Genomic DNA, 25,985 nt, shown 5'->3' with positions numbered 1-25,985 from the left:
TTTTTTGAGCATAGGAGGATGAGCGTGAATACCATATGAAGGTACTCAATGCCTTCAAGGAGCTTGTGAACAGATTTGAGGAGCTTAGATTAGTAAATTTTAATAGCAGTTAAAAGATTTCAATTTCTAAACTCAGGCTGTGGGAGGCACCAGCAGTAGGTATATCACCCAAAACTAGAATCAGTCTATGTGGCCTTCCTCAAGTAAATGGTTAAACAAACATTAATACTATGGAATCTTGCCATTCTTTTACCATCAATCATGATATAATATCTCTCTTGAGTCATGCTACACACACTTATGTAATAGGAAAAATTTAGGATCTGCTCCTTTCGATCACGACTGCCTCTCACAATTTTGTTCAGCTAAGTTTCCCCCTTGTTATTTTGTGCCCACATAATAAAACATCATTACAGTTGTTGATTTTAATGGGAGTTAATGCTTGAATAAATTGCTGCCATATACGCACATTTGCATGATATTTATTTCTGGAATATAAACAAAAACATTGAAAGCATGTTTTTTAAAAAGTAAAGTCAAGTGAAGAATAAAATGAGAAGTCTTAATATATATCTTCTTAGATTCCAGAGGAGGGAATAGAAGGAATTGGTAGGGACAATATTCAGAAAGAGGAGAATGAGAGTTTTCCTGAATTGATGAAATTCTCAAATTGAAGAACCAGTATCGTTGATTGGAAGAATTTTGTTTTGCATTTTTCCAGTTTCCTAAAATGTATTTACTGTAAAAGGATGTATTTACCCCATGCAAACAGTGTTGCTTGTTATTACTATATTAATCAATAATTTGAATAATTCTGTTTTGTGTTTTTGTTTGCTGTAGAGGTGCCTTAAGTCACAGGGAGAAATGAATAATAATAAAAAAAGTGAAGCATTTAAAAAAAAAAGATTTCCATTTCTAACACTTTTATCTTCTGAAAAAAAATTCTGCTGTATTTTATAGAGGACTGTTTGCCAGAAGAATTTAAAATAAACCAAGGAAAATAGGGTCATAAGTGCATTTTTGTTTCACTAATAACCAAAAATTTGGGAGAGTAAAATTAAATAAGTACTTTTAAACTACCATGTTAATTATTATAGTTCCTACCTTATAAGTAGATAATTATATGTTTACAAATAGTATTATATAAGAAGTACAGTTAGAAACTAGACTTAAAGTTTTTACTTCCTTTACCACAGAAGGAAAAAAAGAGGGAGTGAATATTCTTTAAATGTGAAAGAGCAGATTAGAGACATGACAAGTAAATGCTACATGATGTTGCACTACAAAATACTGAACACAAAATGCTGTAAGAACATTATTAATACAGATTTGAATGTGGATTGTTTATTAAAAGTTCTGTATGTTTAATTTCTAAATACTATTAGACTGTGATTATGTTAAAAAAAAAAACCGTTTTTAAAGAAAAATACACCAAAGTATTAAGGGCTTATGTAAGACAGGATATATGTAACTTCAAACAGCTCAAAAACAATTATGGGTGTGTGCATGCACTGGGCAAAAGAGACAATGATTAAACCAATTTAGTAAATGTTAAATATTGATGAATCTGTATAAAGGTGTACAGTTCTTGTAGTATTCTTGTTAAAGATTGATTATTTGCAAAGAGCAGTGAAATGAACAAAAGTGCAAAAGTACAAAAAAAGCAGTATTAGGAATGAAAAGGGAGACAAAACTGAAAAAAACTAAGAGACATAACCGCTTTCCTAGAAAGATTATAAATTGCCAAAGCTGATTGAAATATAGAAGAGGTGTGAACTTACTCTTCCAAATCATATAATCAACTGCTATCTCAGTTAACAAAAAAGAGAAAATAGAAGAGCATTCGGAACCATTAGCCATTGAAGACACTGAATCAATAAGTGAGAGTGAAAGGGATGAGGAAAGGGAAGGTGAGATACACTGGGGTCCATCAGCACCGCTGGGAAAGGGGTTAAGCACTAGTGATCACAAGCAAGAAGGCTACGTTCAGCAGAGAAGTTAGAGGCAATTACAATAGACCAAAAAGAGGAGGAAACTAGCATAATTGACTTCTCACTGGGTCAGTGCCTGACTAATTCCTGGTGGCCACAATAAAGAACATGAAATTCTTGGGAACATGAAGTATTACCTGTTTCTTTACTTGTCTTCTTTCCATGAGCTATGAGTTCTGAATTGTCAGAATAAAACTAAATAAACTTAAACAATCCCGTTCTCCTTCTACTAGGTCTACATAATTTGGAGAATGACTCAACATAGTTCTAATGGAATCTCCATGACATAAAGATTTAACAGCCATGAATATTTAGTGGTCAACATATACAGCAATTATTTACATAACACAAAAACCATTTAGGAACATAAATTCACACAAAAACACAATGATATCTGCAGATCTTCAGCCTTTGAGGTTACTAAAATGGAGAAAAATCAATGAAACAAAAAGCAAAACAGTAAGATAAGACTGACAAATTCAAAATGAATATACTGGCTTGTTGGAAAAGTCATGACACGTTTTTGCTTGAAAAACAAAAAAACATGTCATGACTTTTCTGACAACCCAACATAAATCACCAATTTCAGAAAGAAACAGATGATATTGCAGAGTTCTGGTAGCCTTTAAAAGAATAACTGAGATACTAATATATAATTATAAATTAGGCAACTTAGAAGAAATGGACCATATTTTTCTGAATACCACGTTATCAAAACTCAAAATAAAACAGATAACCTGTGCAGTCCTAGAACCATTAAAGAAATTCAATTTGTAATTTAAAAGCTCCCCCCTAAAAGACTTCCACACTGACATGGCTTCACTGAGCACACAAATATTTGAAGAGGAACTAACATCAATTTTACACATATCTTCCAGAAAACAGAACAATTCCTAATTTATTTACTGAGGCCATTATTACCTTGAAACCAAGGCTAAACAAAGAATACAAAAGAAGAAAGCCTACAGACCAAAACTTCTCATGAAATTAAACACAAAATTCCTCAATAAAAAAGTAGCAAATTAAAACCAACAATAAATAAGAAGATGGCTACCTTCCCATCTCGGCCAAATAAACATACAGAGACCAATCAGTGCAATCCAGCATATCAAAACAAAAAAAGGGATCTTATCAATGGACACAGAAAAAGCATATGGTACACTCCAACACCCATTCATGATAAAAATAACTACTATTACCATTCTTAGTCAACACAGAACTGGAAGTTCTGGCCACTACAATAAGGGAAGAAAAAGAAATAAAAGTCATGCAAATTGAAAAGGAAGAAGTAAAACTGGTCATATTTCCATGTGAAATTATTGTTTGCATTAAAAAAAATCTCTAGGAAGCTACCAAAAAACCCTGCTGGTTTAGCAAGATAACAGGATGCAACATCAACACACAAATATTAATCACATTTCTATACATGTGTTGAGTATAAAACAAACATATACTATCCAATAATATAAATGCAGTACCATTTATAAATTGAAACACTGAAGTATATACGTATCATATGCAGAATCCCATATGCTAAGAAAAAAAAAATCACATAATGCTAATAAAAGAATTCAAAGAAGCCCTAACTAGAGATAAACCTTGTATGTGGATTAGGAGATTTAACATAGTAAAGCTGTCAAATTGACCCATAAGTTTAATACACTTCCCATCAAAATTCCAGTAAATACTTTTGTAGACATAGACAAGATTATTCTATAATGTATATGGACAGCAGCTATTAAAATCTTGAGAAAGCAGACTAAATACTCACTACCCAATATTAGGATTTACAATATAACCACACTAATCCAAATTGCAACGCTTGTGGAATGATATGCAAATAGAAGCATGGAATAAAATAGAGGACCTACACAAATAGGCTTAACTGATTTTGTTAAAAAGAATACAAAAGAATTTAATGGAGAAAAAGCAAAGTTCTCAATAAACGGTGCTGGAAAAACCAGACATTTAGAGGTGAATGAAATAAATTTTGACGTAAGTATCTAGCTTTATATAAAAATTAACCCACAATGAGCCACAGACTTAAATATAAAAGTAAACTATTAAATATTTAGGATTAAAAAAAAAACAGGATAAATCTTCAGGACCAGGGGCTAGGCAGCATTCTTGGACTTGGCACCCAAATTATGATTCATAAAAGGTAAAGTGGACTTTATCAAAATATAAATTCTGCCCTACAAAAGACCCCATGAAGATGACAAGATATGCTCCAGATAGGGAGAAAACATTTGGAAATCTCATATCCTGACAAATGAACTAATATCTAGAATAGAAAAAGATCTCTCCAAACTCAACAACAAAAAATCCCAACATTCCACTGAGAAAACTGGCAAAGGACAGGAAATAGGAACTTTACTAATAAAAGCATAACTAAGTACATGAAAAGATATTTGACATTATTAGCCATCACAGAGATGCAAATTAAAACCACAAGGAGCTACTACCAACTTACTACAATAAGTAAAATAAAAAAATAGTGACTATATAAAATACTGTCAAGAATGCTTGAAAATTATATTGCTCATAAGCTGCTGGTGGATATGCAAAATGGTACAGCCAATCTGGGGGAAATTCAGCAGTTTCTTATAAAACTACTGCGGAAACTACTGCATAATAAGCCAGCAGCTGTACTCTTGCATTTATCCCAGAGAAATAAAACTTAAAGTTACATGCATTGAAAAACTTGCACATGAATGTTCATAATGTATTTATTTGCAATAGCCCAAAATTGCAAACAGGCTAGATGTCCTTAAATGAGTCAACAGTCAAACAGACTTAGGTTCACAGCTATTATGGAATACTAGACACCAATAAAAAGGAACAAGCTGCTGATAACATTCAATAAGGACAAGTCCTGAAGGAAACTATGCTGAATAAAAAGAATCAATCGTGAAAGGTTACACACTTATAATTCTAATTATATAAGAGTTTTAAAATTACAGAAATGGAGAATGATGAGTGGTTGCCCAGCCAGGAGAGAGGTAGGTGCATGTAACTAAAATAGAGTAACAGGAGGGAAGAATCTTACAGTGATTAAACTGTTTTCTATCTTTTTGTGGTAGTAGATAAATGTGATAAAATTGTACAGTTCTAAATCACAGCCAAATGAGTTCAAATGAAACTGGGGAATATGAATTTGATGAATTTTATTAAGATGAATATTTCAGTTGTGCCATAATATAATTTTGCAAAATTTTACAATTGAGACAACAGGGTAAAAGATCTCTTTATATTATTATGTACAACAGCAATGAATAATCTAAAATTATTTCAACAACAACATCAATTTTAAAAGCCTATGAAACATGCAAAACCAAATTTCAGAAAAATATCAAATACTGGTGCAGGGGGCATAGTATTAAGGACACTTCCTTATTATGATAAATACACCTCAGAACAATAGCTAACATCATAGTTATCTGAGCAACACTAAAAATTCCATAAATTTACAAAGAAGAAAAAAGAATGCTCAATCATCAACATTATTCTGGAAGTTCTAGCTAGTGGCACAATTCCATAAATTCAAAACAAAGACAACGTGCATGAATGAATTTTAAAAGATACTAGAAACGGCCAAACAAAATTTGCAAGTCACAAAATCTTTTATGTAACTAGGAAAAACTTTAATGAATGTGCCCATATGAAAAATGAAAAGATAAATTATTTAGAGTTCTTAAAGAATGAGCAAAAAATAAATAACCCACAAAAAGGTAAAAAAAGACTAATGAAGGGAAAACAAGTCTCAGCAGTCACTAAACTCTATATAATACTTTAAAATAAATGTGTAATATTCATGTAAGAGTCAATAGATAAAACAGTGGGACCAAACAGCAAGCGGTGTGGAATGAATTGAATCCTTCAGAAATCTAGGAAAAGAACTTTTACCAGAAACCAAATCAGTCAGCACCTAGATCATGGACTTCTCCATCCCTAGAACTGTAAACCAACTTTCTCTGTTTAAGCCACTCAGTCTGTGGCAGCCCAAGCAGACTAACATAAAAAGCTTAGCACACAGAAGACATTCAGGTAGCTGTTGAATGATTAGAATATTAACCAATCAACTAAAAGCATGGCATATTCAAATTATTGTAGGTTCTAATAGGTCAAAATTCACGAGGAAGTATTTAGAAAGCTAATAGTTAAGGTCAGTAGTTTGAGATAAAGTTTTGGGCTATAATTTAGCTATTAGAGAGGCTATTAGCTAATATAACAGCTGAAAAATAAGCAGTAAGGATGAAATGGAAAAGATGTGCAATATATTATGAAATATATCACAATCAGGTATAAGATAATGAGGAAGTCAAGATAATACTGATAAGCATAACAGCAGATCAAGCAGTATAACTCAGTAACTAAGGAATGGAATGACAACAATTAAAAATAATTGAATAATAAAGCAGACATGTAGTACAGACAGTAAAGAAATTGACTGTGGAAGGTCAATTTTAAGTTTTCTACAAAGAGAAAGTTAAAGGGGCCCCCCCTGGTGGCGCAGCGGTTGAGCGCTGGGCTGCGAAGCTGCCCACAGCCTCTGCAGCACCGGTTCGATCTCTGGCAGGATTTGATCTCCGGCAGCAGGCGAGGGCCCCACATTGCACGCAGACCTCTCCTGCCGCCAGCTGCTCCCCTCAGCAGTGTATTTTGTCAGTCTGCCTGTTCTGTTCCCTGCTCTGGCTCTGGTGAATTCTCTCACCCTCCCACTTCTGACTGTACCCAGTGCTTGTATAAATGTATAAATAAATAAATCTTAAAAAAAAAAAAAAAAGACAGAGAAAGTAAAGGCAACCAGGTAAAACAAGACATACTCTAAATCTTAATTTTCAGGAAATAGTTACTGTATGGCTTTAAGATAAAGAAGACAGAAATGCTAATGGGCAGGTTTTTTTTTTTCCTTCAACAAAATATCAGCAATACTAAACAATTAACTGCTGTACAACAACTGCTGGAAGAAAGTCACAGATTCATGATTATTTAGAAAAATCACTAATAGGGCCTCCCCGGTGGTGCAGCGGTTGAGCGCTGGGTTGCGAAGCTGCCCGCAGCCTCTGCAGTGCCGGTTCGATCCCCGGCTGCTCCCCGGGCACCAGAGAAGGGTCCCACATGGCGCGCAGACCTCTCCTGCCGCCCGCTGCTCCCCTTAGCAGTGTACTTCGGTCCTTCTGCCTGCTCTTCTTCCCACTCTGGCTCCGGTGAATTCTCTCACCCTCCCGTGCTTCTAACTGTACCCAGTGCTTGTATGTATGTATAAATATGTATGTATAAATAAATAAATCTTTAAAAGAAAAATCACTAATAGTGCAATTTATTATATTTTCAATAAACTGATCCTAAAATAGAAAGGTAATTTTGGATTAGCTGAATGTTGTTATAATCAGCATTTCTCTCAATTCCACCCCCTCTTAGCAAAACTGGTCTGCTTTAGATGCTTTCTCTAATTCAATTGTCCTCTTTTTTTCCACCTGTGGGGGGAAAAAAAAAAAAGGAAATTGTTCCCACCATTATTGTTTCTTTAGAACTAGCAAACTCTGTCTGTATTCTCTGCTCTACATAAACTCTTTATATGTTATCTGTATAGTTATCTAGTTAATGTAAAAAAAGAGGAGGGTGTTCTCATAAGCTTAATGCAAAGTTCTTTGAGAACAAGGAGTAACTCCATAAGGCAACATCACAAAAGTGAATGCCTTTGGATACTGGTAGATAGTTTATAGACAAACAAGGAAGGGAAGATTATAAATGATTGTTGTGTTGTGCTAACAAATGAAATTATCAAGGAAATTACTAGGACCTATTAAAGGAATATCAGACCCAAGCTTTAGAAAATTAAGTATAGTACGCAATGCAAAAGCTAGACAACAGATAAAACAGATCTAAGAAATAAAAGAGTATGGAGTAATTCAGAAAGATATGAGGAAAAAGATGAAATAAAATCAAGAATAAGGTTTTATTTGAATAAATGGAGGAATCACTTTTCCTATTATTGATGCATAGTTTTGACACTTTTCCTCAAATCCACCAGAAGCCCAAGCTCTTTTATACCATAGCATAAGAACTTAAAAGAACAGATATATGCAATTTAAAAATATTCCAACTATGAAAATATGAATATAGGCCTCATTCATTTTAGAAAACTTTATTCAAATATTACCTCGAATCTCAATAAGCTCTTTCTTTCTTCCTTTTTTTTAGGTATGCATTATTTATTTATTTATTTGCTTGTTTGTTTGTTTGTTTATACATGCACTGGGTACAGTCAGAAGCACGGGAGGGTGAGAGAATTCACCAGAGCCAGAGCGAGGAGCAGAGCAGGCAGAAGGACTGAAGGACACTGCTGAGGAGAGCAGCGGGAGGCAGGAGAGGTCTGCGCGCCATGTGGGACCCTCCTCTGGTGGCCGGGGAGCAGCCGGGGATCGAACCGGCACTGCAGAGGCCGCGGACAGCTTCGCAACCCAGCGCTCAACCACTGCAAAACCGGGGAGGCCCAATAAGCTCTTTCTTGGTGATCCTATCTAATAATTTAATCTAACTACTGACAATAAAACTCCCTACATTCCTTATCCTTGCTTTGTTTTACCCTTTAACACTTAGGACTTACTAGGAAATTATTTTTTCTCAATTTATTCTAATATTTCTTCTTCATCAAAATGTATACTACCTAAGAAATGAATTTGGATTTCTTTGTTCATTTATCTACCTCCAGTGCCTAGAACAATATTTAGCACATAGTAGCTGTTTAAGTATTTATTGCATCAAATACTTACTTTTCAAAAGGGAGTATTATCCTTTTAATAAAGTAGGACTGAATAAATTTCTTTAGTGTAAAGTAAGGTTAAAAACTAAGCGACATATTGTCTACTGAAATATGAATGAGTATAGTTTTAAATGACTGACAAGGAAAACAGATTGGATTAAAACAGAAAATAGTAGATAAGATAAAGCCAGAAGAAATCTTGTGAAATTGGGAGAAAATCGAAGGCACAAAGTAATAGAGTAGGCGTGAAACTGAAGAGCAGGAAAAGAGAAATAAAAAGAAATGACAGGAAACTGTAAAATTCTTCAAATGACACAGTTCTGGGTAACAATCAGATCCAGGAAAGGAGTCTGCTGAAACGAAGACCAGAAGGTCAAGACTGCAAAGTAAAGTAGCCAAGAATGATGATGAGGCTCAGATGTGGAAAAACTGTCTGCTAAAGTCAGTATATGAAAATGAAAGCTAGTGTGTGGTAATTTAAATGGTACAGAGTGTCAATAATGACATTTATATATTTTGTAAAGATGGTAAGAGTAACACTATGTAAGGGGGATAAGAAAAATTAATGCCCACACCATCCTGAACCCCACTCCCCTTCCCCTTTAAGACTGTGATATGAGGGTGAACAGAAGCAGTATCTTCCAAGAGAAAGCATTACTAGGAGGCTAAAGGGAAAGTTAGTTAATGCAATTGGCTTTTAGTGGAGGAAGAGTTCTGTAAAAGGATTAAGGTTTCACAGTGGAATAATTCAGAGGCACAGTGGGAAAAGCTAAGCAGGAAATTGTTCTGTACTTTTATAAAGCTGAATCCAAGGCAGAAAGATATTTGCACGGTCTTTTGCTTTCCCATGGAGGAAAGGGGACAAGTCACATTTTTAATGAAGAAGCTACTGCTACACTGTAACTTTGCTTCCTAGAAAACACTAATTTTGTTTTAGGCCACAGTAACTGAAAAGAATTCCCATTTTAAAATGTGTCCTTTTAAAACAACAGAACCATCTACCATATAGACACTTTAAGTTTTATATACTACTTTTTATCTACAACCCAAATACTTATTAATCCAAGAAACAATTCCTTAATATTTTTGGCAATATACCAAACTTGAGATGTTTGTTTTTCCCTTTCTTCATTTCAGTATCATCACATTTTTCATACTAAGTGTATAACGACAGCTATCTTATGCTCTGACACAGCACAGTGACTTTTCCTTATTTCCACAGAGCAAGGTAAGTAATTCAGATGTCTTAAGAGTCCTATTCTTTTATCTTTTTCTATCCTTCTACATAACTCACTTCATTTCTTGGTTATCTCTTAGCCCATAAGACACATCAAAAAAGCATATAACTTTAGCAATTTTTTATTTTAATAAATATTTTATTACTTATTACACTATTAATACCTAAGTTAGAGTTCCACTGTAATTAAAACTGCATTTAGTAGTAACTGTTTTAGCAATTTTTTATCATTATTGCAAGTTTATTCAGATTCTTATAAAAAAGGTATAATTCAATATTTCACATTTATATATCACAAATATTAATTCAGCTAAAAATGGCCAAATACTATAACCTACACTATGGCTAAGTATCATTAAAAGTTAGCCTATAAAAGAAAAATAGCATACTTACAGATGAGAGCCACTGTATCTCATGAACAATGAATGCAAAAGAGAAAATTTCTTTTTGGGGAATATGGAGTTTGGCAGGTTACATACTAACAAATAAATTTCAACGATATGATTCAAGCTAGCACAAACTTGCATTAAAGAATCAAAGGATTTGTTAATTATTTATAAGAAAATGTAGGATATAATTTATACAGATCAAGAAAAGTAATTCTAGCCAAAGCTCTCCTGACTAGAAAAAGGAAGAATGGAGGTATTACACTCCTGGACTTCAAACTATATTACAAAGCCATAAAAATTAAAAAAGCATTGTACTGGAACAAAACCCAATGGAACTGAATTCAAAACCCAGGCATAACGGCACACATAAATGGACAACTAATCTATAACAAAGGAGCAAAGAATATGTACTGGAACAAGGAGAGTCTCTTCATTAAATGGTGTGAGGAAACTGGACCACCAATGCAAAAGAATGAAATGACAACTCAAAATGGATAAAAGATCTGAATGTAAGACCTGAAACCATAAAATAAACAGAAGAAAACATAGGCAAAACACTCCCATGATATATATATATATATATATATGTATATATATATATGTATATATGTATATATATATATATATCTTAGACACATCTTTAAAGACTCATCCTCCAAAGCAAAGAGAGGAAAAGAGAAACAACTGGGACTACATAAAACTGATAAACAGCTGGGACTACATCAAACTAAAAACCTCTGCACAGCAAAAGAGACAATAATCAAGATGAAGAAACACCCTACAGATTAAGAAAATATTTGCACCCCACACAACTGATAAAGGACTGATATTAAAGAGCTACAAAGTGCCTACATAACTGAACAAAAACGAAATAAATAATCCAGTCAAAAAGTGGGCTGTAGAGCTAAAAAAACACTTCTCTGAAGTGGAATGCATATGGCCAACAAGCACATAGAAAAATTCTCATCATCACTTATAGTCAGGGAAATGCAAATCAAAACCACATTGAGATATCACCTCACACCAGTAAGAATGGCACACATTAAAAAACTAACAACAAATGCTGGTGAGGATGTGGAGAAAAAGGAACCCTTTTACATTGCTGGTGGAATGCAACCATACGGAAAGCTGTATGGAGGCTCCTCAAATTACTAAAAATAGATCTACTGTATGACCCTGCAATTCCACTCCTAAGAATCTACCCAACGGATGCAAAAATATTAATTCAAAAGGAAACCTGCACCCCTATAATTATTGCAGCACTATTTACAATAGCTAAAATTGGAAACAATCTAAATGCCCAAAAGCAGATGACTAGATCAAAAAGATGTGGCATATATACACAATGGAATACTACTCAGCAATCCAAAAAGATAAACTCATGCCATTCGCAGCAACATGGATGGAGCTGGAAGGGATTATGTTCAGTGAAATAAGTCAGAAGGATAAAGAAAAATATCAGGTGGTTTCACTTATATGAGGAACACAGTGAGACCACAAAAGGAATCGAAGGAGAAAAAAATAAAGACAAAACTAGCATGCAAACTATAAACTGGACACAGGGAGGGACTATGAACAACAATGTAAAAGATGTAAGTAAAAATTTAAAAAAAGAAAGAAGAGTAATTCTAAGAATCGCTTGAAAAAGCAAAGTGTCTGAGAGAAAGGTGGTACTTTCATCATCTTAGTTTACACCAACCAGGTCCAGTGTTTCTTCTGTAAATTCCTTCTCAATCACCAATAAGCATGAAAGTCAATTATGTTCATCTTCATCAATATATAACCAATTATTTCACTAATTCATTTACTCTCTTTCATATCTAAGTGATCTTTTCCTTGCTGTTATGTTTTTTTAGCATGCTTTTTTCCTCCAACTCCTCTGCCACCTTTAACTTTTCCTTTTTTCTAACTACTAAAAAAAATCTCACTATTTAAAAATTCCTTAGAGCTCTGTTATTTTACTCAGTTTACACAATCCTCAATTTCTCTTCCAACAACATTCCCTAGTTATCATTACCCCCAAATAAGACACACTACCCATAAGGACAGGTTCCTTCTTGAAAGTCTACAAGTCTTACTTAAAATGAGCATTATAGCAAATGTCAATGCTACCATCTTATCCATGGTAAACACTTTTACATACATAAACTTTTAGAGGTGACATGTTCAAGGCATTATATACACTTGACTTTAACTGGGCTTTCCTACAATCTTAAAACTACATTCTAGTTAACTGAGATACAACGTCAAGAGTGAATCATAAACTTATGAAAAAGTTACTGTGCAAAGCTTTCAAGCTAGTTTAGGGTAATTCTCTGAGGCAGAAATGAGGGCACAGATAAATTAGGAAACTTTTTAAAATGCTGAAATAATTCAGTAGTAAAAAAAATATTAAGAAACCAAGTAGATCCAGTCTGAATGTTTATATTATTAAAGAATTATTTGGAACTTATAATGCATTTTCATTAGAAATAACATTATAGATGCCAAACAAGCTCAAATACCAGTCCACAATTTTTCTTTTCACAAGTATATATATAAAGGGAATTCTAGTCATTTTCAAGTATCCAAGACATTTTTTGGCACTTGCTCATTCTGTTTTCCTAAATGTATGCTCTGATTTTGCCTCACGCAAAAAAAGACGCTAATATTACTTAGTTTTTCAGATATGATTAAGAGTGCATAAGTGACATAAAGAAAATGAAAGACTTCCTCACACTAATTAAAAAACACCGAACACTAGCAAAGATTGGATTCAATTTAAAAAAATATAGATATAAGAAAACACTCGTCTAGATGGAATACAGTAATGTTAAAAACTAGGCTGGCCACCAGATAGTCCTACAAGATTAGAATAACTAATTAATACAGAATGAGAAGAAATAAACCTGAAAATGCAGGTGTTTAGGCTAGGGATCTACAAAATTTTTCTCTACAGGGTCAGACATTTATGTTATCTATTGCAACTGCTCAACTCTGTCAGTGGAGTGAGAAAGCAGTCATAGACAGAATGCAAAAGAATGAGCTTGCTCTGTTCCAATGAAACTATTTATTATGGACACTGAAATTTAATTTTATATAATTCTCAAATGTCAGAAAATTGTTCTGTTCTTTGTATTTTTCAATCATTCATAAAACTAAAAACTATGCTTAATTGATGGGGCCAGACACAAAATAGGTAGATGTGGTCTGTGTACTATATAGTGGCCAACTTCCAGCATCAAGGATTGTAGGAAAAAAGGGAGGCAGGCTGTATTTAGTTAGTAACTAGTGGGACTGTTCGTGAATGTTCTTGCATTAAACCTAAGTAGAAAAGCAGTTCCTTTCTAATATGTGTACATTAATGTCAGCCCTAATTGCAAAGAAACAGACATATTCCAGTATCTTTAACATGAAAAGAGCTACAGAAATAATCATAATTTTAAATAATTTTACAGAATCATAAAATTGTATCAATAGATGCATTATTCATTACCAGTTTGTCCCTGAGTCGCTCTCCACGGATAAAAAAGTCAGCACAGCCATTCTCTTCCTGGTGAGGGACTTTGAAAACAGTGACACAGCTTAGTCCACTCCCTCCAAGTGGTAACCATCCACCACTTGAGTCATCCCGGGTCATCACCACAGCTCGCACTCGTGCATAACTATTACTAAAATAAATGAGAGAGAAAAAAAAAACACTAAAATTAGCTTTTCATAAAAAATAAAAATCCAGTCAAGCTGTCAGTCATGTTAGAGTAACCAAGGGCCACATTAGTTAATGTATAATAATTAATGGGATTACTGGGCTCATGACAGTCCACTGAAAGCAACCTACTTAAAAAGGTCAAAAACCACTAACTTAAAAGTTAAACTTTGTTTTGAAGACTAATCTCATAATAAAGAACTACGGAACGCTTATTTCAATTTATCATTTGAGTAGTTCAAGCATTATTTGATTGTCACAGGACAAGTGATGAAAGACCCCAGACAAAACACTGTCAAAACTACATAGGCCACCCACCAGATTTGTCTATATAAGTCCATCTGTTGCAATATAACCTAGGAGAAATTACTGTTGTAATTTAAATGTGATATCTCTAAGTTTCTAACAATATGCCTCAGATGCCACATTTTCAATTTCTTCTTACAACTGTAAATCTAAATCACATAAGTCATACAGAGAAATTTTGTTTCAATAATTTATCAAGCAAACTGTCTATAAAATCTTTCATGCCTTCTTTTTTGAGTTTCTATTCTTAAGACACTATGTTTTATTTCCACTCAATCAATTCCCAGTATTAACTACATAGGTTTTTTATATAAAATCTAAATGTTTTGTATACCAGTGTTCTAGATAATGAACATCTAAACATTTCAGTTCTAAAACTTTTAATATAATTATTAAACAAATCCCTTCTAAAAGTGTGCTTGCTGATTCTTTGAAAATTATACTGAATGTAGCTCAAAATTATCTTTGTTATTATGAGTATCAACTGAGATTCTAAGTAATAGTTCTGTGCTACTTAGTGTCTGGCATGTTGTAAGTGTTAGGTTGTCAGTTGTCATTTCAGTTGTCACAGTGCTTGTCAGAAATCTTCCCCCTTTCTTTTTCTTACCATATATCTTATTTTATTGAGGAGTACTTTAATACCATAACATATGCTGATCTTAAACATACAATTTAACAAATTCTGACAAATACATACATACATCTGCATAACCAATATGATAATCATGACAGAACATTTTCATAACTCTGGAAAATTTCTTTAAGCTTCCATGTATTCATTAGTTTTGTCTATTTCATGCTTCACATAAATGGAATCAAAACAGAATGACTTCTGTATCCTTTTGGTCTGACTTTTTTCACTGATCACATTGTTGTATCAATAGTTCATTCTCTGTACTGCTAATAGTCTCCTCACTGAATAAATATATCACTATTCTTTCTTATATTGATGGACATTTGGATTGCTCCAAGTTGTTTGGTATAATGAGTAAAACTTGCAAATATTCTTATACAAGTCTTTCTGAGACCTACGTTTCCATTTCACTTAGGTTACTGCTAGGAATGGAGCTGATGGATGATGGGAGAGCATATTTAACTATATAAGGAAATACAGTTTTTTCAAACATTGTATCATGATATTCCCTCAGTAATGTATGACAGTTTCAGTTGTTACACACCCTTGCCAACACTTGGTGTTTTCAGTCTTTTTACTCTTACTCATTATTGTGAGTGATCAATTTAATATCCATTTCCCTGATGACTCATGATGTTGAGCATCTTTTCATACACATTGGCCATTTGTACACCTTTTTCTTTTTAAAGGTTTTGGTCATTTTTTATTACACTGTCTTTTACTATTGAGTTTTTTAATGTATTCATGACGACTCAAGCCTTGTCAGAGAGCTATATACTTTCAAAGCTGCACTGTGTTGTGGTTGAGTGAGGAGTCAAGAATCAAAGCTTCGTAAGTTGGATCCTGCCTCAGCAGCTTACTAGTTGTGGTCCTAGTAATTCCTATCTTTTAAGAAATGTAGAGAAAGCCTGACACATAAAAATTAATTATTATTACTACAACAAGGAATTTAAAATTGGGGAAGCTGTTACACTATCCAGAGTAATGTGAAAAAAGGGTTTTAAAAGTGGCCAGTAATATACGTGAACCACTTTTGAATATATAAATACATATATATTAATACAGACACACCCCCAAATATGTAACTGTTTGCCTTACCTACTCCTTTAAGCATAAAAGTACAGTGTTCCAAAAGGTTATGTAAATAAATCTATATTCCCTGTGCCGCAGTGTATAGTAGTTTATAATTTAACAACTCAGCTTTCAACTTCAAGACCCATGGTTACAACATTTACCTTAAAATTCTTCAAGTTACTCAATAAATGTGAGGGGGTTTGGAGGTTTTTATGATAGATGTTTTCTTCTTGCTAAGGTTAATCTTTTAACTGTGCTTTTAATCTCCTAATTCCTTATCTTCAAATGCTATCTTCTTTTCTCAAGTAGAAGCACAAACTTGTCTAAAACATGTAACCACACCCAAGGATCAATGTCAGCTAGCACGAATTTTGTCATACTCTGCCCTGCAGCATAATAAAATTTGTGCTTCTCATTTCCTCCTTATATAAAAGTGGCTTAAAAGCAAGGAACCAAATCATATTCTCCTATTTAAAATAGTAAACCCCAGTCAAAAAATGGGCCTGGGCCTCCCCTGGTGGCGCAGCAATTGAGAGCTGGGCTGTGAAACTGCCCACAGCCTCTGCAGCGCAGGTTCGATCCCCGGCCGCAGGTGAGGGTCCCACATGGCGCAGCAGACCTCTCCTGCCACCACCCGCTGCCCTCAGCAGTGTATTTCGTCACTCTGCCTGTTCTGTTCCCTACTCTGGCTCTGGTGAATTCTCTCACCCTCCCACGCTTCTGACTGTACCCAGCGTTTGCATAAATAAATAAATAAATAAATAAATAAATAAATAAATAAATAAATCTTAAAAAAAAGGGGGGGGCCCAAGAGAAAATGCAAATGGCCAACAAGCATATGAAAAATGTTCAGCATCATTTGTAATCAGGGAAATGCAAATCAAAACTACAATGAGATATCATCTTATACCAGTGAGAATGGCACATATTAAGAAAACTAGCTACAACAAATGTTGGCGAGGGTGTGGAGAAAAAGGAACTCTCCTCTCCTAGGCTGCTGGTGGGAATGGAAATTGGTCCAACTACTATGGAAAGATATACGGAGGTTCCTCAAACGGGTAAAAATAGAGCTTCCATATGATCCAGCAATTCCACTTCTAGGTACCTACCCAAAGGATACAAAAACATCAACTCAAAAGGACACCTGCACCCCTATGTTTATTGCAGCACTATTTACAATAGATAGGGTATGGAAACAACCCAAATGCCTCAACATAGATGACTGGATCAAGAAGATATGGTACATTTGTACAATGGAATATTACTCAGCAATCAAAAAGATAAACTCATGCCATTCACAGCAATATGAATGGAGCTGGAAGGGATCATGCTCAGTAAAATAAGCCAGAAAGAAAAAGAAAAGTATCAGATGGATTCACTTGTAGGAGGAATACAGGGGATCAGGGGGGAAAGAGTAATTACAATTAAGTAAAAATCTGCATCAATAGGCAACTATAAACCAGAGACATTCTGCAAGGGAGGAGGAGGAAGGAGTTGGATCAAAACAGGGTTGGGGGGCCTCCCCTGTTGGCGCAGAGGTTGAGTGCTGGGCTGAGAAGCTTCCCGCAGTCTCTGCAGCACCGGTTTGATCCCTGGCTGCCAGTGAGGGTCCCAAATGGCGCAACAGACCTCTCCTGCCGCCCACTACTCCCGTAAGCAGTGTATTTCGTCAGTCTGCCTGTTCTATTCCCTGCTCTGGCTCTGGTGAATCCTCTCACCCTCCCGCGCTTCTGACTGTACCCAGTGCTAGTATAAATAAATAAATAAAAATCTTAAAAAAAAAAAAAAGGGGTGGGATGAGCACAAGGGACTATGGTGATGGGACATGGGTGAACTGGTGGCGAGAATTCCACAGGGACTATACCAGAGATGATACAGCATACATTGTATAAAAATAAAGAATGATGTAAAAAATATATAAAATAATAAAAATACACATACATAAAAAATAATAAAAATAAAATAGTAAATGATTTTTCCTGAACATGTAACTAGCTCATTACAATGTGGAAAAAAACTTTGCCATCATTAAATTAAAGGCTCTGTTGGATTTTTACTCTCTCTGGGTATCATATTTGCAACCTATTAGTCTTTGAGACAACACTCACTTATAATAAAAACTTACTGGGCCTCCCTGGAGGCGCAAGGGGTTAAGTTGCGCACTATGACGCTAGCTACAGCCACTGCAGCACAAATTTTGATCCCTGGTCAGGGAGGTGACCCACATGGCGTGGCAGACCTCTCCTGTCTCACCCACTGCTCCCCTCAGCAGTGTATTTCGGTCAATCCGTCTGTTCTGCTCCTGACTCTGTCTCTGGTGAAAACTCTCACCACCACCCTCACCCCCGCACCTCTGGCCTATACCCCAATTCTTGTATGCATAAATTAATCTTAAAAAAAAAAAAAAACTTACTGCTAAAAACGTAGCAATTTCATTTTTGAGCATCTTTAAAATACTTAAAAGGAAGTTCTAATACATTCATAGGTTCTGAGAATTAGGGAGAGGACATCTTTGAGGTTTGGGAGGGGGAATAAAGGGGACTAAGAGTTAAAAATAACTTAAAATTCAGTAGAAAAATGTATAGATGCCAAAAAGTGCATTTAAAAATCTTATTCAAACTAAGAAGAATGCAAATTAAAGACCATTTTTTATGTAACAGATTGGAAAATACCAAGACATTTGTTCACACGAAAGTTGGTGAGGTTATTATGATAGTATGACATGTTTGGAAGGTCATTTGGAAACATCTATCAAGATCTAAGATACATACATTCTGAGTCAGCAAGTTCTACTTGTACCCATTTTCTTTTACATGTATGAAATTATACCTTTATGAATATAAAAAGCAGTTTTGAACAGAAAAAATAAAAGCAACCCAAATAAGACTATTTGTAACATCTATTCAATGCAATTCTGTGCAGACAAAAGAGAAAGCTCTTTATATTGTCAATTGAGCTAATCCCTAAATTCTATGAAGTTTTTTTAAGGTACATAAGTATGTTTACCATGCTACCATTTGCAGGGTGAACACACACACAATTTCTTATATACGAATAGAATCTTTACTCATTAAAACTAACTCTCCAGCAAGGGGAAATGAAACAGCCATACAAGGTAATTTTCCTTTAATTAAATGCCTTTTTCCTATTTTTTTGAATTTTGTATAAGGTAAATGTATTATCCATTCAAAAACATATTTACTAATCTGCATTCAACTGGAAATTCACTGTTGTACCATAAATGACAAGTATATAAAACCTGCTAACTCTTGTTCTAGATAGAGACAAGCACCATTTTGAAATTAAAGCCCTTCAGAGAATGAGTGTGTGATCATGTGTGTAGGTTTTATTCTCCAATAAGACTTACCTGTTGTGTACAAGTGGGTTAGATGTCTTTTGCAAATACTTCCATCAAGTAAGGTAGAAGCGGAAGACTCAAAAATTGATAGTACTTGATTATTAGCTGTGGTTAATAATTCTTATTTAAAGCATGGGGGAACACTGTGCCATATTTCTGATGTAGTGTAGTTATATGATATCCTTCTAGGTACCACTATAGTTCTATGAGAAGCTCCTTTTTGCCAGGTAGGAAGAAGTCATAGTAGTCTATTACTTTTGTTTCTCGGGATCTTCAGTAAAATTATATTGCCTGGTTTTATTTGTGCTACCAGAGATATTAATGAAAATATCACAGGTTTATGACTGAGATGAATTAATACTCTTCTCACTGGACCAAGGCAAGGCTAAGATCATTTGGCAAGAGATCACTACTCTTTGTAAAGGTAATAGACTCAAGGAAATTCAGCAGACTCTCCTAAGGAGGTTATTCTTTCACTGTTAACATTAAAAGATTGCTTTCATTAAGGAAGCCAGCAGAATTCCTTACATTTAATATCCACAATTTTTCAGTGTTGCCAACTCCTTCTATAATGCTGTACATGTAACCTTATTACACCTTGAGCCAAGTATTTAAATTACAGCTTTATCTGAACTGAGAATGCATATAATATCTTGATATTTAGTGGCAAAGAACAGAGGAATAATGCAAGTGAATTGCCAGCCCTGTCTATATAAGATGCCAATTCCTCTGAATCAGGCAAACACGCCAAGGATGCTGAAAAGGTAAGTAGCTAGTTTCAGGGACCCAAACTAATCAGCAGAATAATCTCCTGAGAAAAAGTATCTGTACATGTAATATTAAAAATCACCAATATCTGAGAATCCTGAATATGGCTAACACTTGCAAGTAAATACTTAGGAGTGCCCCTATAAAATATTTAACAAATATTTCTACAATAGAATCCAGAAATAAAAAAGAAACATGAAGAATGTTCAGTTCTTCTTAGAAGTAACAAGCAAATGTGCTTTTAGAAAGACATAGCATAAGGTAACTTAAACACTTAATCAAATGATAATCTAGTCACAAAATTTAGGTGCTTTCAGTGATGCAAGTATGTAACTATACAACATTAATCACACTTCATGTGAGAGAAATAAGTTTAATGTTTCTCTAAAAATGTTACACTAGTCTGGGAATACAAATAATAAATGGCAAACTAATCTTAACTGGGCAACTGTTGAACCTTTGAACATTTTAGACATTTTTCCTTTCAAATACCAATATAAATGGATCCAATTTACACTGAAAGTTTAATATTCTACAACTGGACTGTCCAACAGAAATATAATGCAAGCCATATGTATAATCCTCAGTTTTCTAGTTACATTAAAAAAGTAAAATGAGTAGGATAGCAGTGAAAATAGAAGACAAAGTAGCTACAAAGGTTCATCCCTCAGTAGAAACACAAAAAACAGAGTAAAATGGTCAGAATCATTATTCCCAGAGTTATCACATAATAATATTCAAACTGTCTAGTTTTCAATAAAAATTTATAAAACATTAAAAGAAACATGAAAGTGTGGTCATACACAGAAGAAATGAACAGAAACCATTCTTGAGGAAGTCCAGACGTTGGGCTTATTAGACAAACACTTAAAATGAAAGAGGTAAAGACAACATCGCAAAAACAACATGTGAGTAAATAGAAAATATCAATAAAGAAATTAAAAGAAACCAAACAGAAATTTTGGAGTATAGTAGCAGAAATGGAAAACTCAATGTAAGGTTTCAACAGCAGATTCAAACAGGTAGAAGAATCAATGGGCCTTAAGATAGATGAACTGTCAAGACTCAATGTGAAGTACAGAAAGAAAAGTGAAAATGCAGAAAAATAAACAATGCCTAAGGAATCTGTAGGACACTATCAAATGTACATACAGAATGGGGAGACTCAGAAGGAATGAACAGAAAGAAACAATGTTTGAAAAATAACAATGGCCAAAATTTTCCAAATTGGTAAAATGATTAAATCTACACATTTAAAGGATAAGCTCCAGAAAAGGTAAAAGAGATAGAAACAGACACATCATAATCAAGTTGTTGAAAGAAAGAATTTTCTTTTAAAGATTTATTTATTTATGCATACAACAGCTGAGGTACAGGCCAGAGATGTGGGGGGGTGGTAGTGGTGAGAGGATCCACCAGAGACAGAGCGGGGAACAGAACAGGCAGACTCACTGAAATACACTGCTGAGGGAGCAGCAGGCGAGACAGGAGAGGTCTGCCTTGCCATGTGGGTTTCTCCCTGGCTAGCCAGGGATCAAACTCGTGCTGCAGAGGCTGTGGATTGCTTCGTAGTGCAGTGCTTAACCCCTTCGCCACCAGGGAGGCCCCAAAAGAAAGAATTTTTGAAAGCAGCAAGAGAAAAGCTACTTATCATATACAAGGGATTCTTAATAAGTTAACAGCCCATTTGTCATAGGAAACAATGGCGACAAGAGGCACTGGAATGAGATATCCGAAAAGCTGTGAAAAAACCTGTTAACCAAGAATTCTATTTGTAGCAAAACTATACTTCAAAAATAAATGAGATATTAAGACATTCTCAGGTAACTACAAAGCTGGAGGAGTTTGCCACTAGAAAATCAACAGCAGAAGTGCTAATAGTAGAACAGTAGTTCATCATGATGAAATGAAAAGACGCTAGAAAGTAACTGGAAGTCATATGAAAAAATAGAAGAGCTCTGGTAATTGTTACCGCATATGTAAAAAGCCATCATTACTGTATTTTGGTCTGTAAATTCTCTTTGCTTCCTGTAAATATAAATTGCAATATTTATACACCTATCTTAATGGGGCACATTAACGTAGAAAGATGGAATTTGTTATTTTAACAACATAAATAGGAGTGAAGCTATACAGGAGCAGAGATTTTATATGCTATTAAAGTAAAGTTAGTATCAATTTAAACTAAGTTGTTATAAATGTGGGATGTTAATTATAATCCCCATGGTAACCACTAGAAACTATTTAAATATATGTAAGAAGAAATGAGAAGAAATTAAAGAATTAAAAACATAATACAAAAAAATCAAGTGCACAAAAATAGTAAGAAATGATGGAAATGAGAAACAGAAAAGGTATTTAAAATAAACAGAAAACAAATACTTAAGTGGCAGAAGTACTTCAAAATCAACAATTACTTTACAGGTAAGTGGTTTAAACTCTCCAATCAAAAGGAAAAAAAAAACAACAAAAACCATGATCCAAACGTGTTGTCCACAAGAGACTCACTTTATGTCCGAACCCATCAAAGAAAGGGAAAAGATAATCTATGAAATTATAACCAAACGAGAGTTGGGGTGGATACATTATCAGAGAAAACAGTCTTAAGGTAAAAACTGTTACAAGAGACCAATGATCATTACATATTGATAAAAGGATCAAATCTTCAGAAAAGAAAATTGTAAACACATATACACCAAATAGCAGAATCCCAACCTATATTAAGTAAACACTGACAAAACTGAGGGAGAAACAGACCTCCAACAAAAGTTGGAGATTTCAACATCACACTTTTAATAATCAATATTTAAAAAAGAATGAAGTTTCTGATATGCTACAATGTGGCGTCCTGAAAATATTATGTACAATGGAAGAAGCTATATACAAAAGGTCACATTTTTGTAATTCAATTGTAAGTTTGAATTTATATGAAATACTCAGAATAGGTAAACTCCATAGACAACAGATTGGTTGTTGCCAAGAGATTGGGAAAGTGGGGTAGAGGGAAGTACCTGCTTAATGGATATGTTTGTCTGTTTGTTTTGTTTTAAGGGCAATGAAAAAGTTTTGGAACTAAATACCTCTAAATTGTACACTTTAAAACGTTCAATTTGTGTGTGGATTTCACCTCAATTTCTTAAAAAGGCCAGTTTTAAAAAAATTTTTTAAAGTTTTGTAGTAATTTTTTTAAAAGGGTAAAATTAGTGTTAGTGTTATATGTTAATTAATCAATACGTAGAACACAATATTTCAATAATCAATATGAAAGTGATAGTTTACATTTTTCATACTAACTTTTCAAAATTTGGAACAATTTTACACATATAATATCAGTTGATTCTGACTTGTTCTTGAGTCAAATGTACCCTACAGCTACAAGACTGGACAGAAAACCTTACAAGAAGATATAAAGTTATCAGATAAGCATATATTGATAGAAGACATTCTTAAAGTCTGGACTATTTGCTTTTCTATTACACACTATTTGCAGATAATCCCTTCTCTTTATTACAGACTAACATAGCCACCAAAGAAATAAACATATGTATATACCCATCTTTGACTGTGTTTTCTCCCCTGGATAATTCTTAAAAAAAAAAAAAAAAAGATTTATTTATTTATGCATACAAGAGCTGGGGTGCAGCCAAGAGATGCAGGGGATGAGAGGCTTCACCAGAGACAGAGTGGGAACAGAACAGGCAGGTTGACTGAAATACACTGCTGAGTGGAGCAGTGGGCAAGACAGGAGAGGTCTGCCTCACCATGTGGGTAGCTTCCTGGCAGGGATTGAACTCATGCTGCCGCGGCTATGGACAGCTTCATAGTGCTGTGTTTTAACCCCTTGCGCCACCAGAGAGGCCCCTGGAAAGTTCTTTATAGCTGTGTAAAAGAGCCACATTTAACTCCAGTCTTGGTTTCGAGAGTCTGTAAGAGACAGCCTTCTGGTAAATTCAATGTACCCTTATCTTGCATTAGGCAGTTATTACTCAAGATTTCTCTAATAGTATCTTCTATTTTTAAAATTCAATCTTCTCCCACTTATCATATCTTTGACTTACTTGTTCCACCCACAGTGCCTCATATACAGCAAGAACTTAATTTGACTTCTGTATTTTCCTGTTCCAAAACAACTCTTTCCCTATTACAAATTATGAACAATATTTCACACCCAGGTAATGATGAAACATCCACTCAATGGGTTGTTTTCCGTTAAACTAAATAAAGTCCACAAAACCTGAATAGATTACTTAGCACCCCTAACTTGAGGAAAAAAGAAAGGATAGGAAGCAAACAGCAGGGCAACTTCAAGACTTCAAGTCACACCAGTCCTCATGGTAATGCAGGGGCTATTCCTTACCTCACAATTGATAGTTGAGGGAAAGAAGACTTGTGGTTAAGAAATATGAGTGTATGAAATCACTCCTGGTTTAAAAATCCCACATAGGAGCCACAACTGTTCTGACAATTCATGGTCATAGCTTCCTAAATTTCTGGCAAGGGATACCCTGGTATAAGAATACCACATACAGGGCAGACCAAAGATCTTACTTTCCACCGGGTAGATAGTTCATTCACAATCATCCCAATTTAGAAGTTGTTTACCAAGCAGTAATGTCTAGTTACAAATTTGACATTCCATTTTCATCAGGGTTCTGAATGACCAGTGTTTTTAAAAGTAAAACCAAAGTAACTTTTCCAGAAAGGAGAATAAATTTGGTTGTCTTCATTACTATCTAAAACAGAACAATGACTGAGAAGATGGAGACACATTTACATACATGTCCTATTGAAAGAGTTTGCGCATTGTAATGCACTTTTTACTACCAGTTATCAGAATATGAACACTGCCTGACAATATAATTTAATATACTGGAACTGTACAAGAAAATGTGTAAGAAATGACTAGTATATCTTATGTTTTTTAAAATAATCTAAGCTGTAAATCTGAAAAGCATTACTACTTTTAACAAATAAAATATCCTCTACTAACCTATCACCTAAAATGTCACTATCGAGGCAGAAAAAAAATTCTAGTGGCATTTTAATTAAAAAGTGAACTGTGACAGAATATTCTGAAGTATTAAATATGTATCAGGAGTTGTGGGGACAGAAAGCAGGTAAAGGAGTTTACAAGACCTGCCAGTCTGTATGTACTGGTATAATAGATTTTACTTTACTGTTTTTTATATATATTTATACATTTTATATATTTCTATATATGTCTATATATTTTGCATATTTATATATATTTATATATTTCATATATTTTATATATTTACATATTTATATATTTTACATCATTGTTCATATTTAAAGTGTTTGCTTTCTTTTCTCAGATATAGTTCCCACAGGATTTCCACCACCACTGCACCCGTGCACCATCACCACAGTCCCCTGTGCTCCTCCTTCCCTCCTTCCGATCCCTCTCCCTCCCCTGCAGGATGTCTCTGGTATAAAACTATTTGTTTTTGTTTTGTTGTGTTGTATTTATTGTTATTATATTGTCCCCTGATGCCTTATTTGGTTCTCTATATTCCTCCTATAAGTGAAACCATTCGATATTTTTCTTTTTCCTTCTGACTTATTTCACTGAGCATAATCCCATCTAGCTCCATCTATATTGCTGTGAATAGCATGAGTTTATCTTTGATTGCTTAATAGTATTCCATTGCATATATGTGCAACATCTTGATCCAGTCATCTATTTTTGGGCATTTGGGTTGTTTCCAGGTTTTACCTATTGTAAATAGTGCTGAAATAAACATAGGGGTGCA

General features: G+C 34.4%; 1 protein-coding gene across 1 annotated transcript in view; it reads right to left on the bottom strand.

Moving 5' to 3' along the window:
• Window positions 1-25,985, bottom strand: part of SPRED1 (sprouty related EVH1 domain containing 1) — a 93,373-nt gene that overhangs the window by 39,543 nt on the left and 27,845 nt on the right. The window contains exon 2 of the mRNA XM_037502185.2: window positions 13,862-14,036. Within this exon, the coding sequence (XP_037358082.1) occupies window positions 13,862-14,036 (175 nt within the window). The remainder of the gene's footprint in view (window positions 1-13,861; window positions 14,037-25,985) is intronic.

This window comes from Talpa occidentalis, unplaced genomic scaffold (assembly GCF_014898055.3).
Source record: "Talpa occidentalis isolate TD23 unplaced genomic scaffold, MPIMG_talOcc4v2.1 talOcc4.11, whole genome shotgun sequence".
Lineage (NCBI taxonomy): Eukaryota > Metazoa > Chordata > Mammalia > Eulipotyphla > Talpidae > Talpa > Talpa occidentalis.
This window is presented reverse-complemented; position numbering and strand designations above follow the sequence as displayed.